The sequence below is a fragment of the Bactrocera oleae genome, chromosome 2 (assembly GCF_042242935.1).
Source record: "Bactrocera oleae isolate idBacOlea1 chromosome 2, idBacOlea1, whole genome shotgun sequence".
Classification (NCBI taxonomy): domain Eukaryota; kingdom Metazoa; phylum Arthropoda; class Insecta; order Diptera; family Tephritidae; genus Bactrocera; species Bactrocera oleae.
The window spans coordinates 44,804,138-44,820,408 of record NC_091536.1 but is presented as its reverse complement, the minus strand read 5'-3'; the positions used below and the strand labels follow the sequence as shown (position 1 = coordinate 44,820,408).

The window sequence follows — 16,271 nt, the reverse complement described above, 5'->3', positions numbered from 1 at the left end:
CCTCGACGTTCTGCACTTCTGCACGTCTTCCCATTTCCAACGGTATAAATTATCCATATATGCCAACGGAAACACAGTCAAAGAGGGAACACAAACTTGTTTGCTAGCGTAAGAATAATATTTCTGTGTGTAAAAAATTTATTAAATGGAGTTAATATTTCAATTAGTCTCCATATACCTAATGAAACTCATAGGGCAACTGTTTCTATTATTAATATGTAGTAATGCCTCAAATAGATAAAATCGTGTCAACCTCCCTTATACCGTATATATCAGTGTAAGATATCTTAGCTAAATTATTATTATACGTGGATACATATTAGTTTATGGCTAAAAATATGTGAAATGATATTATACTAATATATATTTGAGTTTTTCTAAGAAACCACTGAACATGATTGCAGTAGGTCGAGACCTTGATCTTAATTTCATAATATCATCAATTGCGATCATCTGGTTGAAGTTTTGCAGATCAATTTAACCTCTTCGGTTAAGTTTTTGTCAGATATACCTCATTTAAGGATGATTTTAATATAATTTTCGCTGATGTTAAGTAAAATATAGTTATAAAACTAATTAAGTCTATGACCTAAAATATAACTTAATAAAATACTAAATTTGATCCTTGCAAGTTGCAAGAGTATGAAATGTTCGGTTACAGCCGAAGTTAGCTTTTCTTACTTGTTTAATATGTAGCTTTGCCAACACTTGAAGGTATTTACGCAGATTTAGTCCTTGCAAATTGCAAGAATATAAAATATTCGGTTACACCCGAAATTAGCCTTCTTTACTTGTTACAATTAATCTGTTAAGCTGTGTCGAGGATAGGACAAACAACTTTAAAAGATGATAAAATTGAATCAACTCTGTCATCAAGCAATCAAAGCTTTCATAACCTTTTCTATATAAACATTGGAATACATCAGATTGTCTGCCAATAATTGTTCTATCTTGAAACTGATTTCAGCAACATCTACATTTTTTGCTGCGAATAAAGCCCGATTACTGAGCCAGTTATCCCGAGTAATTATTTTGTACGCCCGGGAAAATACTCCTAATTTTGTATATATAATATATTAATGGTTTGGCGCTCAATATAAATGCAATTGGGCTCCGGTGCATTTCGATTCTCCGGTTGACGTTGCTACAGAGTATAATGTTATGTTCACCTCACGGTTGCTTGTATTACCTAAAAATAATCGAGTTAGATATACATAGATATTAATGATCAGGATGACGAGACGAGTTGAGTGCCACGCTTTCGAAACGCAATTAATCGAAAACTTATAAAATGTCATAACTAAGCACCAATATAAGATATAAATCTGTAATTTGGTACAGGTGATCGCACCTGTGGGCTAAAATTTAAAAAAAAATGGGCGTGGTCCCGACCTCTAATAAGTTTAATGTACATTTCTCCTAAACCAATAAATCAACACTAACCAAATTCGCTTAGGATATTTCCTATAAGAACCCCTACCGGCGGTGTAAAATAGATGAAAGCGGATTATGACCCCACACCCTCCCCATATAATTTTGTTAAAAACTACTAAAAGCGTGATAAATCAATAACTAAATTCGCCAGAGTCATACAATTTTTCACCTGGGATGATAAGGTAAGCTTCATAGGAGCCGGCGTCAAAAATAGACGATGCGCGTGGCACCGGATACACTAAGGTAGAATTTCATATCTCCAGACCTATTCTACCAATTTAAACCAAATTCAGTACATAACCTTATCCTAGCTATGATCCTATGTTATATTGTGAAAATGAGACTACAACCACCCCCACTTCCACTTTCCATATAGCACAATTTTAAGTTCCATATGATTCTTTCACATTCTTGCACGCAACTCAAGCACCAATGAATATATTCGGATAAAAATCTTCACAAATAGTGCCTTTAAAGTAAGCCACCTCAAGTCTAAAAATTGTCAAAAACGGATCATAACTGTTCAAGCCCCCACATACCCAATATGTGGACCCCAATGCTTTTTTTGACATTTTGCCGAAAATATCGGTCAATCTGTGTTATTGAAATTCTGGGAAATTGTTTTGTTAATAATAAATATCCTTGTGTCAAAACTGGGTTGAATCGTGTCAATACTTCTCTCAGCCCCCAAATACCTGATATAAAGATTTTCGAACTTCCGTTTGACTTTACACCACATATATCGGCCAATGTGGGAGTTATTGTAATGAAATTGAGAAATCGTAGACAGTGTACCCTTGTGTCTAAAATGGATAAACTCTAGCAAAAATTTGCCTTAGCCCCATAGAGCTAATATTCAGGATTTTTAAACATTCACTAACTTTACTCCATATATATGTTTATCTATACATAATTACGCTAACAAAGGTGTTTGTGTTTGGTTTTTGACTGTGTTGCCGTTGACATATATGGATAACATTTATACCGTTGGAAAGGAGAAGACGTGCAAAAGTGCACAACGTTATTTTGGCATGTAGGTCAACGGGAACTCAGGTAAAAATTCGTTGGTGCAAATTTAGCGACAACAACAACTGCAAGCGCGGTGGAACGTTTTCATTGGTCGATATTATTTCTGCCTTGCGCCTCACACTTAACACAGTCGTATACAGAAGTAGATTTCATCGCTGTTTTGTATAAGTTGCAAATACCATACCGATATCGGATAATTGTGTACCATTTACGGCGAATTTGTGATTTCGAATTTGTCCACTTTAATTGTGTTTGGACTTTGCGTGTTGCAACACTGAATTCTGTTGCAAATATATCTTTAACGAATATAAAATTTCCAATTTTGAAGTGGAAATAACTTTTGATAGTAATTAAACCTGGTGAGTTACAAAATTTTTAGATTAATTTCAAGTTCATATTTTATACTAATTTTTTTGGCATCCTTTCGCAGGTGCATACGTGGGCACATATGACGACAAATTCAAATTGGCCGATTTGATTCGATTATTCATTCAAGGAAGAATAAAGCCATGACCAGAAACAAAACAAATGATTTTTCACGAGAATGAATTATAAAGTTTAATTTTTTTTGTATACCATTTTTTCAAGTATACCTGAACAGTGTCAAAAATAAACGTTTTTCACATCAACTCAGTATATTAAATTTAGAAGCCTCTTCGGTTGAGTTTATGTCACATGCTTATGTATATGTATTTCATTTGATGATGATTTTAGTGTAATTTTCGTTGACGGGATATGAAATGGAAATAGTAATAAAACTGAGTCTATGGTATGACCTTCAAAATAAGTTAATATGATATCAAATGCGATTGTAATCCATTCACGATTTCGTCGAACAATGAATTAAAGTTTTTCCAACACCAACCAACATCTGACGGAATTTCCCAGCTTTGATCCTTGCAAGTTGCACGAGTATAAAATGTTCGGTTATACCCAAACTTAGCCCTTCCTTACTTGGTTTCTGAACCGTTAGCTCTGGTATGTAAGCAAGGAACTATTTGTACTTACTTCAATTTCACTCATCAGGTCTTTCTTTTCACTTTCAGTAGCGTTTTCCTTTAAAGTTTTCACAGCCACAGTAGTAACCCCTTCTGTGCCTATAATTTCATAAAAAATAAAAAGAATAAACTGATATGTATCTAGATATGTATATGTTTTTTAAAAATTACTTTCCATCACTTAAATTTATAATCCTTTATATCCGGAACAAAACTACGAGATAGTTGACTATTTAATACTTAGAATATAATTTTCCTTACTGAGCCCAGGCTGAAGGACTGGAAATCGCCCGGGAGCCACTAGATGCGCACACACATTAATTCTAAGGTCCTGCCTACTATGAACATAGGCATTATCAATAGGCAAATAAGGGATGTTTTAGTTCTAGTATAAGACTGACAGTAACACATTTTTTATCACTTATAGCATAGCTTCAAAGATAACATTGAGGGGTGTAAAAAATAGAGCAACATGGATAATTTTTTGTGATGGAATATCTGACTCAGAACGAAAAACCAATTAAAATATACTTTATCACATTTTGGCTTATTACCAAATCATTCACACTGCAAAATAAACGAATCTACTTGCAGAATCGGAATATTTAGTTTGTGTACTTACCATCAATGTCGTTTGCTTCACAACGCCATACTTGACCAAAAGCTCCTTCACCCAAAATATTGAAGAATTTAAGTCGGTGCCGCGGGAACTCCCAACAACATTTGCTATTCTTATTACAGGTTGAGCTATCAACTGAATTGTGGGAGGCATTTATCGAATGACCAATAACATTATCAGTAATATTTGTTAATCCACCAATGTTATTTGTCACATTAGTATCGTCATCGTGTATAGCTCCGCTGGTGGCATTTGACGACAGTTGTGATGTAACCTATTTTTTTGGACACAGAAAAACATAATGCTGATAAATTGTAGATACGATGTTTGTTCAAAAAGTATCGCGAATTTCGTATTTCTTAAGAAATTGTACCTCATAAAATTAGTAACATACTCATCGTTACGGGCATTAGTAAGAGCGTAGTTTGTAAAATACAGTCTTACCAATCCATTATGTTGAGGATCTCTTTCCCATGGTACGTAACGATTGTTGTAAGCAGTAGGGCCATTCCAATGTTGCATTACCATTGAATTTCTGCTATCATCAGCTAAGTTGTTACTTAGATTGCTTTGATTGGATATCTTAAACATCTCCTCTTTGGATATTTTTTTCAATTTTTTACTTATGGCGCACAAATGTTTTCGATATAGAAATCCAAAAATGGCAACAGCCACAAAAAATATTCCTGAAGAAGTTAATATAATTGGAAGCACGATTGCTTTTGTCGAATAATTAGTACTCAAACTTTCATCGTATGAGATCTTGTTATATAATTTCTTTATGGAATCATCATTGGCTGGGGCAGTTATGTTTTTATTTAAATGTAATACTGAGTCGTTTTGGTTGTTGATGTAATTATGTCGTATATTAGCCATTCCGTTGACAAAATGCTCGTTATTGCTATGCTTTATTGGCGTTAATTTCAGATGACCTGTTGCAGTATGAGGATCGCCAGTAGCTGACGACAACATTAATATAGATGTTTGCTCATTACTATTGCTATTAAGCGGGCGTAAAAACTGATGTTTATGGTTCAGTGCAAATGAACCTTGATTGGTACCAAAATTTAAGGGAGAGTGATTCGTTGGTCGTTCTTTCGAATATTTATTTCTTACTGACTGTACACCTGGTAAGGTGTCAAAAGGTGGTAGGATTTGAGAAATATTTTGTACAACATTTGTGACTGACGGTGGTGTGCGAAAATTGGACGAGGTATCGTTTCCCTTAGCAAGAATGTTAACAAACACTTCATTTTTAGCTGTTAAGTCTCCATCTGAAACAGTAATGTATAAAAAAAAGTTTTCGCCACCCTGAAAAAAGAAAAAACGTTTCCCTGAGTTTATTAGTTGAACTTGCAATATTGTAATAACTAACTTCTATAAGTAATATAAAATTAGTGCAATAAGAAAGCTATTACGAAAAACATAAATTACTTTGTATACAAAAAAATGGAAAACTTATATCACTTATGTTTCTACTTGTATATAACAACTTACTCGCCCAACCAGACTTTCGTTCAAGTAAACTATTCCTCTGACTGAATCTATACGAAACGGTAAATTTTCCGTATCATTATCATTGTCGAAATGAGAAAGAAAATGTGGTTCAAGGCCAAAAACCAGGTCATCGTTTTCTGGATCTTCCGCACGGATTCTAGTAATAATTTGGCCAACAGGCTCGGTTTCCGGTATCCTCCAATTTCTTTCAGGCACATAGAGTATTGGCGGGGTATTAAGCAATGAAAGATGTTGACCACTTGCTATAATAATGTATTGGAATAAAAATTAGAATGTTTACTTACATTAAGTATGTTGCGTTACTATATGAAACGTATAATAATTTCTTTAAACAGATATTTCAATATAGAGAAGTGTATGTATAATAATTTCTTTAAACAGATATTTCAATATAGAGAAGTGTATGTATAATAATTTCTTTAAACAGATATTTCAATATAGAGAATGAATTGCCGACACATTTAAAGTAACGCTTTTTTTTAAAATAAATTCAAACTTGGTATCCGTGTTCCCTGGCACCCACGGGAGGTATTGCATATGAGCGGAATCGGATCATTGGCACAACCATAAAATGTCGTTAAGGTAAAAATTATAAAGGGCTATAACTAAGCCACAAATTAAGGCACACAGGGCATTGAGGCATAGAAATCTGTAATTTAAAATATTTTTAAAAGTGGGAGTGACCCCGTACATAATGAGTTTAATGTTGCCGAAAATAAGACCTTCTTCATATACTGCGAAAATTTATGAAAAGAAGGTAACAGTTATGATGAAAACTATTAAAAGTAACTACCTAAATAAATACATATGAAGCATAAAATTTAAAAACTAAAATGGTACTTAAGAGAGCACTTAAGGATAGATTATGGAACCTGCCCCGTTCTACAACCATTACAAAATTTTAAAATATACATATATAAGGATCATACAATATATAGATATCACTTTGCATACATTAAGAACCAAAAAAGTTATCGAAATAAAACTTACTACAACCATTATAAAATTTTAAGATATACATATATGATCCTTTCACTTTACATACATTAAGGATCAAACAAGTTATCGGAATAGAACTTGGCAAAAATATTACCTTTTAGGTATACCATCCATCATGCCTAAAAAATATTGAAATCAAATCACAACTTTTCAAGCCCTCAGACACCAAATATATGCACCCCAGTAAGCATTGTCAACTTTTTACTGAAAAAATCATTCAATATGATAGATATACCTATTATTAAAATTTAGAGAGAGTTTTTTGCCATATAACAATTTGCCCTTGTGCCAATGGGTAAAATCGGACCAATACCAAGATTCGAACTTCCAGTTTGATTATATAAGTGGTATATTGATTTATTAATACACGTCTGGGCGACGTGATAGCCAAAATCTAACTGGCGTTCCTAGCTTAGAATGTAATACGTTATATTGAGGTAACGGTGATCGACAAGCGAAGGTGGCTGGAATGCTATGATGGGCGAAATCGTATGGCTTGAAATTTTATTGCGTTGACATTGAATGCATAATTTGGTCCATGTGATGCAATCCTTGTTCATTGATGGTCAAACGGATCGTTTTATGACGAGGCGTTTTGGTGCTCGGTGGCCTGGATGCGAGACAGCATGAAGAGTCTCCAAAAATTCACCGTTTTAAATGTTGTGAAACGAACGCACGTGCTGTACCTGTTACTACGTCGCAGTATATAGGAAAGTTCCGTGGTATTACTGTTAATTTTGCACAGTTCTAGTGGTGTGTTCGAGCTGCGAGAGTTGTTGAAGTTCTGCATCGTTGGTTTGAGCACATTAAAGTTCTCGCGGATGTCACTCCTGTGTGAATGGCATCGACTGAAGATAAGGTATATTGCTTGAGCTGGATATGTACCATATGTCATTGGTATACTGGGTCGAGTCGTCGAAATTGATATAGTGAAGCGCATTGGAACTTCTGTTTGAATGTATGCATTAAGGTTTTGTGATCTGTGTAGATTACGATGTGTCGTCCTTCAAAATTGTGTCTAAAATATTGAACTGCTTCGAAAATGACATTGAGTTCACGATCGTAGGTTGATCGTTTTTGAACAAATGGTGCAAATTTGCGACTAAAGAAAGCGAATGGTTGCCAATCTTGTTGTCCGAGTAAATTTGGGGCATTCTTAATCCTTGAAAGATAACGTTAAAAAAACGTATTTTCTTTTAAAGATAATAAGAATGTCAAAGATTTTAAAATTATTCGACTTTTGACTGAGATCATATATTTCATTAATTTCCAGTGTTGTGAGGTACACATAAAGACCAAACAAGGCAAACTGCGTGTTTGAAGTTGCTCTGAATACAAATGAAAGTCTGAGAGCATAAACAAAAAGAAGTACGTCATTTCTACGTATCGTTATCTTACTAGGGTTAATAAATTTACGGTAAAAATGTATTGTACCAATGAAGTATAGCTTGGTGATTGTTGATGGACGAGGGTAGTCGATAATGCGTTCCGCAAGTGGTTTGACTTCTTTGAGGCTTAGGCATGTTTTTATTGTGTTGATGACTAAGCCATAGTGATGAAGGCGCTGAAATACGATACGCAAATGTTGTTTGTGCTCTGTTTCATTAGCAGATGCGACCAGTAGATCATCGATGCATGCGAAAACGAAAATTAGATTTCGGATTATCTCATCAATGAAGCATTGAAAGGTCCGAGCTGCGTTTCGGAGTCCGAAGGTCATAAATGGGAACTCGAAGAGAAGAAACGTGGTTTGGTTCAAAGCACGAATTAGGTCGATGCTTGAATAGCATGATGTCCCGGTTGCGGTGAAATCTTTTAAGCATTGAACTGACCATGATGGTCTTGCAATACCCAGATAAATCGTCATTTGAAACTCAGCTTTAGCGATTAATCAACGAGATCGACTTCTAAGTGGAACGTCAGGTGTTGTCTTTATATGATGTTGCGTTGTGTGGAAATTTGTTTGGGTTCACTATTGGGACGTGTGATCTAAGGGTATTCGACAAACAATTGCTAAAGATGATAAGATGATTGATCCGGCTGTTGTAGTTTAATCGACTGTATAGTCACGCTTCTGCTTGTGTCTGAGGTGCAAAGTCGAGTGGTTTCGTCGATGAGTCGTTGGTTTTTGAGATCAACATGGATTGCGTAAGTTGAGAGTAAATCGCCGACAATGATTGGATTGGGGACATTGAACAGTATGAAACGCCATATAAGCCAGATGTTTAAAACGATTTTTGCGACACCGTAAGTATTAATGGGTGCTCCGTTACTTGCGATAAATTGGTAGCCGGTCGCCATCTTCATATTTGTTGCTTGTCTGGGAGGGTAAATTGAGACTTCGGAGCCTATGTCTATTAGAAAATGCTCCGTGATGAATAGGTCGTAAGATGATGGAAGAGAGGCGCTTTCCGCCTCTAACGTCTTTCTGTTTCGTTTCCCGCTTGTTTGCAACCAGGTTTGCATTGGTGTTTCTAGTTGACAAGGCAGGAGAAACCGATCTGTGGTTTGATAGGTGTCCAAAAGCTTCTGAAGACATTTCGTGATGTGAGCGCATTGTTGCTATACGTCTGTATGTTTGGAGACTTGAGTTTTTGGAAGCATTGCTGCAACTATATGATGTCCCTAAGTTTACAGCACGTCGAGTAAACGATCCGCGGCTTCGCGGAACTGGGATTCTAATTGTGCGCATCAGAGGACTGGCTTGTCCTGGTTGAAGCTAGAAACACGTATTGTAGCAGGGCTGGAATTGTTTCCCTGAAAAAAGGAAGCCTTCAACAGGAGAGGTGTATCATCATAGTCAGACATGTCGATATACAGTTGAATTAATAGATAAAGTGAATAATGCATAATATAGTTGCGAAATGTATCGAATTGTTAAAGGTAACAATTTCAATTCCGAGTGACTGTCTGTCTGTATCTTCTATTAAACTACTTAACTTATATTAAATCATAGTCTCATTTAGATTCATTACCATATATTGCAACGTGTCCAAGTAATTTATATTAGAATAATGAGGAAAAAGTTACACAAAGAACTGGAAATCATATTAATAGGCACATGAATGAAGCCACATTATTTTTAAGAAAATACATCCCTTGTAAATCATTATACATTTTGACCAATATAGACGGCGTAAAGCGAGAAGGATAGTCGGAATTCCCTGTATACCCAATATTGGGCCTAAAGAAGATCTCGACCGATACTCAAGAATATGTTCCCACACAATTTAATGAAGATAACACTGACCGTGTCTGCTAATTTTAAGAAAAGAAATTTTAAGTAAGGAGCTAAGATAATTCGTTGACCGACTTAACACATTTTCTGTATGTCAAAAATAAGTTGAATTGAGTCAATAGTTACCGTAGCTCTTATATTAAGGTTTTCAAATATCTCCCTTCCGCTTTTTTGTCTTTTGAATTTCGCGGCTATGTACAAAGCGCTACAGAGCTCGTATCTGGCAACACTATACATAATTTGAAATCTTGACATAACCTACAAAACAACGCTATGCATGATTAGTTTGGATATTGCGTTCAACAGTTATAGACGTGTAAACATGGAGTTCACTAACGCCGAAATTCGCGCTATTTTAAAGTTTTCCTTCGTTAAAGGCAAATCCGCCAGAGAAACGTTCCGTGAGATTAATGGTGTTTTGGGGGATGGTACTCTATCACTTCGAACCGCGGAGGAATGGTTTCGACGATTCAGAGCCGGTGAAAACGACACCATGGATAAGCCAGCCGGCGGAAGACCTGTGACGACAAATACCGATCAAATCATGGAATACATCGAGTTAGACCGGCATATGGCATCTCGTGACATCGCCCAGGAGATGGGAGTTAGTCACCAAACCATTTTGAACCATCTGCAGAAGGCTGGATACAAAAACAAGTTTGATGTTTGGGTGCCGCATAATTTGACGCAAAAAAACCTTCTGGACCGAATCAACGCCTGCGATATGCTGCTGAAACGGAACGAACTCGTCCCATTCTTGAAGCGGATGGTGACTGGCGACGAAAAATGGATCTCATACGACAATATCAAGCGAAAACGGTCGTGGTCGAAGGCCGGTGAATCGTCCCAAACAGTGGCCAAGCCGGGATTGACGGCCAGGAAGGTTTTGCTGTGTGTTTGGTGGGATTGGAAGGGAATCATCCACTATGAATTTGAATTCTTCACAAATAAGGAGGGGGGCTTCTACGAGGAAGGTATTATGAAGTTGCCGTCTAGATGGAAACAGATCATCGAACAAAACGGCGCATATTTTAACTAAATCCGATCACTGTAACACTTTTTATAAAGCATTGAATGAAGAGCAAAAAAGCGGAAGGGAGATATTTGACAACCTTATATGTAATATAAAGATTTGCGAACTTCCGATTGACTATTTGAATTATCTTCCTGAAAATGAAAGAGCGATAGCAGCTTTCCTTGTGCCTAAAATGAATAGAATCGGGTGGAAACTTACCCTCGCGGCAATATAACTAATATCAAAATTTTTACACATCGGCTCACTTTACTCCTTAAATATTGATGATGTTATGTGAGATACCTTAATGAAACTCAGCTAGCATGTATCTCTGTTAATAAAATGCGGTATTCCTAAAGATAGATAAAATAGTTGGTCAATGTATGAGTTATATGTTTACAAAATTGCTTGAAAATATGGTATCGAGTATACCTGAGCAAAGCCAAAATGTTATACTCTCACAACTTTTAAGGATTACAGGCGGCGAAATACTCTCAGATGTTGGAATGTTGTTGATGATGTTGTTTTTTATTAAACAAAACTTTCTATTAATCATGTAAGTAGAAATTAAGTCTCAAAAAAATTTTTTCATTGACCAATTTCGCACATTTTAGGTAGTAAATTTTAGTATACTTAATATTATTCATTCACTTAATTTTGTAAAAATATCTTCCATATTATATTAATTATTAAAAGTGAGGACGAGTTCGTGGATGGGCAAAATCGGACCACTAACAAGCACACAAAACGCCATTAACCGAAAACCTATAAATTACCATGACTAAGCAATAATTTAAGATACAAAAATGCTATTTGGAACAGTGGATTGTAGAAGCAAGGGGCACCTGTGGGCTTTAAAATTGGGAGTGGCTCCGCCCTCTAATAAGTTTAATGTACATACATATTTCCCAAACCATGCAAATTATATTACCCAGATTCGCTTGGGACAAATCCCTTAATAACCCCTATTGACAGTGTGAAAATGGCCCCTTATTCCTATATAACGGTTTTGTTAAAAACTACTAAAAGCGCGATAAATCAGTAACTGATTGCTAAAGATGCATACAATTTTACACTCGAGATCGTAGAAGAGGGCTAATAGGAGCCGGTATCAAATTTGGACAGTGGGCATGGCACCACCCACATTTAGGGGAAAACCCATATCTCGGAACTTATTTTTCAACCAAATTCGGTATGTAATATAACTCCTATATTCCTACAGCACAGTGCTAAAATAAGCGAAAACTGATAAAAACCACGCCTACTTTTCATGTAAATCAAGAACCACTGAATATATTCAGATAAAACTTTGCACAAATAGTGCCCTTAAGGATGATATACCTTACGACCAAAAATTTCCATAACTTTTGAACACACTTCCCACAGCACTAGTACTATGAATATAAAAATTTGTATTAGTTAGATCGATATTAATTTAAATATCTGGGATATGAAACTAAGTGATTGAATAATTGGCTTCCCAATTTTGTGGAAAGCACAAAACACGGCCAACATTTTTTTACATAACCTTTTGATGCGTCACTAACTCTCGCGTTTAATCTTTTAAATAAGAGGCCGATTTGTATCAGACACAAAGTGTGGTAATAAAAATAAAGTTTATTACAAATTTCAATAAATCGTACTTTACTTTCAATAAGGAGATAATTTAAACAACGACTCGATGAGGAACGAAATCTTGAAGAAATTATGATTGGCGACGTTTGCAGGATCGCTGTGGTTGATCGAGTTTTTGGCAATCACAAATGCAACTCTGCAAGAATTATTTATACAAGTAGATATGGCAACGTTCAACCTAGACTATCTGTCATGTTGACGTACCTCCATCTTCTCTTTTCATCACAGATCGTCCAGCTGTAAGCACGTTATTTTTGTATGTAATCACATTATATAATTTTTTGGAAATTAAATTAATCAAACATTATTGTGGACATCCCACATATTGGTGAGCCTAACGCAAGCAAAAATGCCCGAAGAGGACGTACTAAATCAGTTGGCAGAAAATTTGCACCCTCGCAGCGTGATAATTTCCATCAGCAAATATCCCCTGGACAAAGTAGCTCTGCTCGCAGATAAAACAAGTCAGGTTAGCGACACCACATGTACACGCGGTTGAAGCCCAACACACAGCCACACACGCGCAATTCAGCATCGAGCAACAACTAGCGAGATCACAAAAGAAATTGTTTCGATAAAAGCAGACGTAAATCGTCGATCTAGACGTCGAAGCAAAAACAGTGCTCCGTTAAGCTCCGGCAACAGCTTGAGCGATTTGTGTTGGTACCACCTAAAATTGGGTTCGCAGCTAAAAAATGTCGCAGTCTCTGCACAAGAAAGTTAAACTAATTAGTCTGTCGTCAATGGCGGTCGACGACAGGCTCAACAACGCAAACTGCCACCTAATAGTACGAGACGACGTATCTGCAATGAAATTTCTCATCGACACGGGAGCCAAAGTCAGCGTAATTCCACCAACGCAACAACAACGTAGACATCCTGACAACAGTAACTACCTCTATACAGCAAACAGGCCCACCATAAAAACTTACGGTGAAAAAGTCATGCATGTTAATTTAGGTCTACGCCGCCAATTTTCCTGAAATTTCATAGTTTCCTACGTATTACAAGCCATCATCGGAGCGGATTTTTTATTGCATTTTAACTAATCGGTCAACCAACCATCGATGACATCACAAGCGTTAGCATACATTGTTCAGTGTCAGCTAATAATATAGTAGTATGAAATTTATCATGCATTAACAAAAATCTACCGTTCCAGGATTTGCTGAGAGAATTCAAAGACATCATGGTAGACAATTTCATGACCAATAAACCACAACACCTGGTCACACATCACATAGTCACCAAAGGTCCACCTGAGAAACTAAAAGCAGCAAAAGCCGAGACACAATTCATTCTAGATGCACATGGTGAAAATCAAACAACTCAGCCAAAATAGTACCAGACAAAATCAGGACGACGAGTACGTTTTCGCCTTCCCGCATAGGGGTGAGTGATGTGGCAATCACAAATGCAACTCTGCAAGAATTATTTATACAAGCAGACATGGCAACGTTCAACCTAGATTATCTTTCATGCTGACGTACCTCCATCTTCCCATTTCATCACGGATCGTCCAGCTATAAACACGTTATCACTATTTTTGTTTGTAATCACATTATATCATTTTTTGGAAATTAAATAAATCAAACATTATTGTGGACATCTCACAAGTGGTTCCGAAGGAGTAGTGCGCAGGATTGCTGAGTCGAATTAGCTGTCCAGACGAATGAGGTGGGTAGAGATGAAGCTCCAAGCCTTTTTATTGATTCGATTTGTGGTATATTATCGTGTGTTATCTTCTCCAATATTGGGTGCGGTGGTGTTTTCATGTGGAATGAGATCCTCTATGTGTGCAAATGAAGTGGCGTATATGTATACTAAGTCTTAAGACATTTAACTATTCGGACCCACCTATTGTGCCTAATATTACATATATTTACTGTACATAAGTATCACATGTAGTGATAAATCCATATCTGCCTATGTACGAGGGAATCAATTTTGGCTTAAGTGCATTTGATGTATTTTGATGAGGGAATTAGTGCTTGCGAAAAGCAATTTTTTATTTTTAAGTTATTTTATAGTTTTGAAAATGTAAGCTACTATGGTAAAATAAAAATTATATATGTTATGTTAAAGTGCGTATACACTAATTTGGCAAGTATGTAGTAGCGCGCACTCAAGATATTTTTACTCTTACAACATATTGCTACAGAGTTAAATAGTTTTGTTAACCTAACGGTTGTTTGTATCACCTAAAACTAAACGAGATAGATATGGTGTTATATATATATAAATGATCCGGATGACGAGACGAGTTGAAATCATAAGAAGTTTGGTACTGTAGATGGGCGTAATCGGACCCCATCCACGCCCACAAACCGCCATTAATCGAAAACTTATAAAACCTTTTAACTAAGCACTGAATTAATACATACATATGTATATCTGTAATATGGTACAGAATAAGTTAAATGTATATTTCTCCTAAACCATTCAAGCTATATAACCCAAGTTTGCACAGAATAAATATTTTTGACACTCTCTAACCGCTCCCACTCCCTATATAACTGTTTTAATAAAAACTACTAAAAGTGCGATAAATCAATAACTAAATGCGTCAGAGACATCAAATTTTGCAACCGGAGTGGCACAAGAGGGTTTTAAAGAAGCTGTTGTCAAAATTGAACGATGGGCGTGGCACCGCCCCATTTAGGAAAAATCATACACCTCCAGAACTTCTGATCAATTTAAACAAAATTTGGTACATAAAATTATTTTATCAACCCCATCTCACATTATCAACTCCCTCGCACCAAAGAATATATCATATTAGGACAAAAATTTGCAGTGCGTTTGAGATATACCACCTTAAGTCTAAAAATTATCAAAATCGGATCATAACAGTTCACACCCCCAGTTACGGAATATGGGGACCCCAGTGCCTGGGGCTAACTTTTTACCGGAATTAACGGTCAATCTGTGGGATATATTATTGCAATTAGTATGCAAGTATGTTAAAAATGGAATGAATCGGTTCAATACTTCCCTTAGCCCCTATATACCGTATCGAAATATTTTCCAACTTCCGGTTTATTTCATACCGCATATATCGGCTAATATATAAGCTATTTTAATAAAATTAAGTGGATGTATTTTCCTTTTTGCTTTATCTTTGCGCGTAAAATTAGAGAAATCGGATCAAAACTTGCCTCAGCCCTCATACAACAAATCATAAGGTAAGGTACCTTAATGAACTCAGGGAGTATTTTATTCTGTTAATAGTATATTGTATTGCCAAACATATATAAAATCGAGTTACTATTTAATAAAATTTTATATATAAGATTTTCAAACTTCCGATTGGTCTTATACCATATATATCAGTCAATAAGTAAGAAATCTTAAATTAACCGAACGTTTAATATAATATAAAGTAACGTTTAACGTATAATACTTATATTATTAGATATATGTATATGTATACTCGTATATATACTATAAACTATAGTTGTTTAATGCCGAAAATATGCGAATTTAGTCTACGAATACCTCAACTCCCAAATACTATAGGTAGTATTGATTTTCGTTATTCTAACAAACCTAAACCGAACATCTCGTTCAATGGGTGTATTATATATTAATTAAATTGATGGAAAATATGATCTCAAGTATACCTCAGCAATGTCAAAATAAATTCAATCAACCCATCCCTTTCTCTGTCTCCAATTTAGCCTATATAATAATTTCCGACTCTCCACCTGACCAAATGTGTGATACTTTAACAAAATTAAATTATGAAGTTTTCATAAAAATTGTGTGGGAATATGTATGAAAATA

The 16,271-nt window shown here is 35.8% G+C and overlaps 2 protein-coding genes across 9 annotated transcripts in view; one reads left to right on the top strand and one right to left on the bottom strand.

The window, feature by feature from the left end:
- Cad96Ca (tyrosine kinase receptor Cad96Ca) overlaps positions 1-16,271 on the bottom strand; it is a 157,662-nt gene that overhangs the window by 59,089 nt on the left and 82,302 nt on the right. For all 8 annotated transcript variants that reach the window (XR_011398017.1, XM_070113077.1, XM_070113076.1 and 5 more), the window contains 4 exons: positions 5,578-5,840; positions 4,525-5,391; positions 4,084-4,354; positions 3,472-3,560 (listed from right to left, as the gene is read on the bottom strand). Coding sequence is in view for 7 of the 8 variants with exons in the window: in XM_070113077.1 (XP_069969178.1) it covers positions 3,472-3,560; positions 4,084-4,354; positions 4,525-5,391; positions 5,578-5,840 (1,490 nt within the window). In the remaining variant the exon portion in view is untranslated. The remainder of the gene's footprint in view (positions 1-3,471; positions 3,561-4,083; positions 4,355-4,524; positions 5,392-5,577; positions 5,841-16,271) is intronic.
- The window catches only part of LOC118681060 (uncharacterized), a 449,031-nt gene that overhangs the window by 429,270 nt on the left and 3,490 nt on the right, over positions 1-16,271 (top strand). The gene's annotated exons all lie outside the window — the stretch shown is intronic.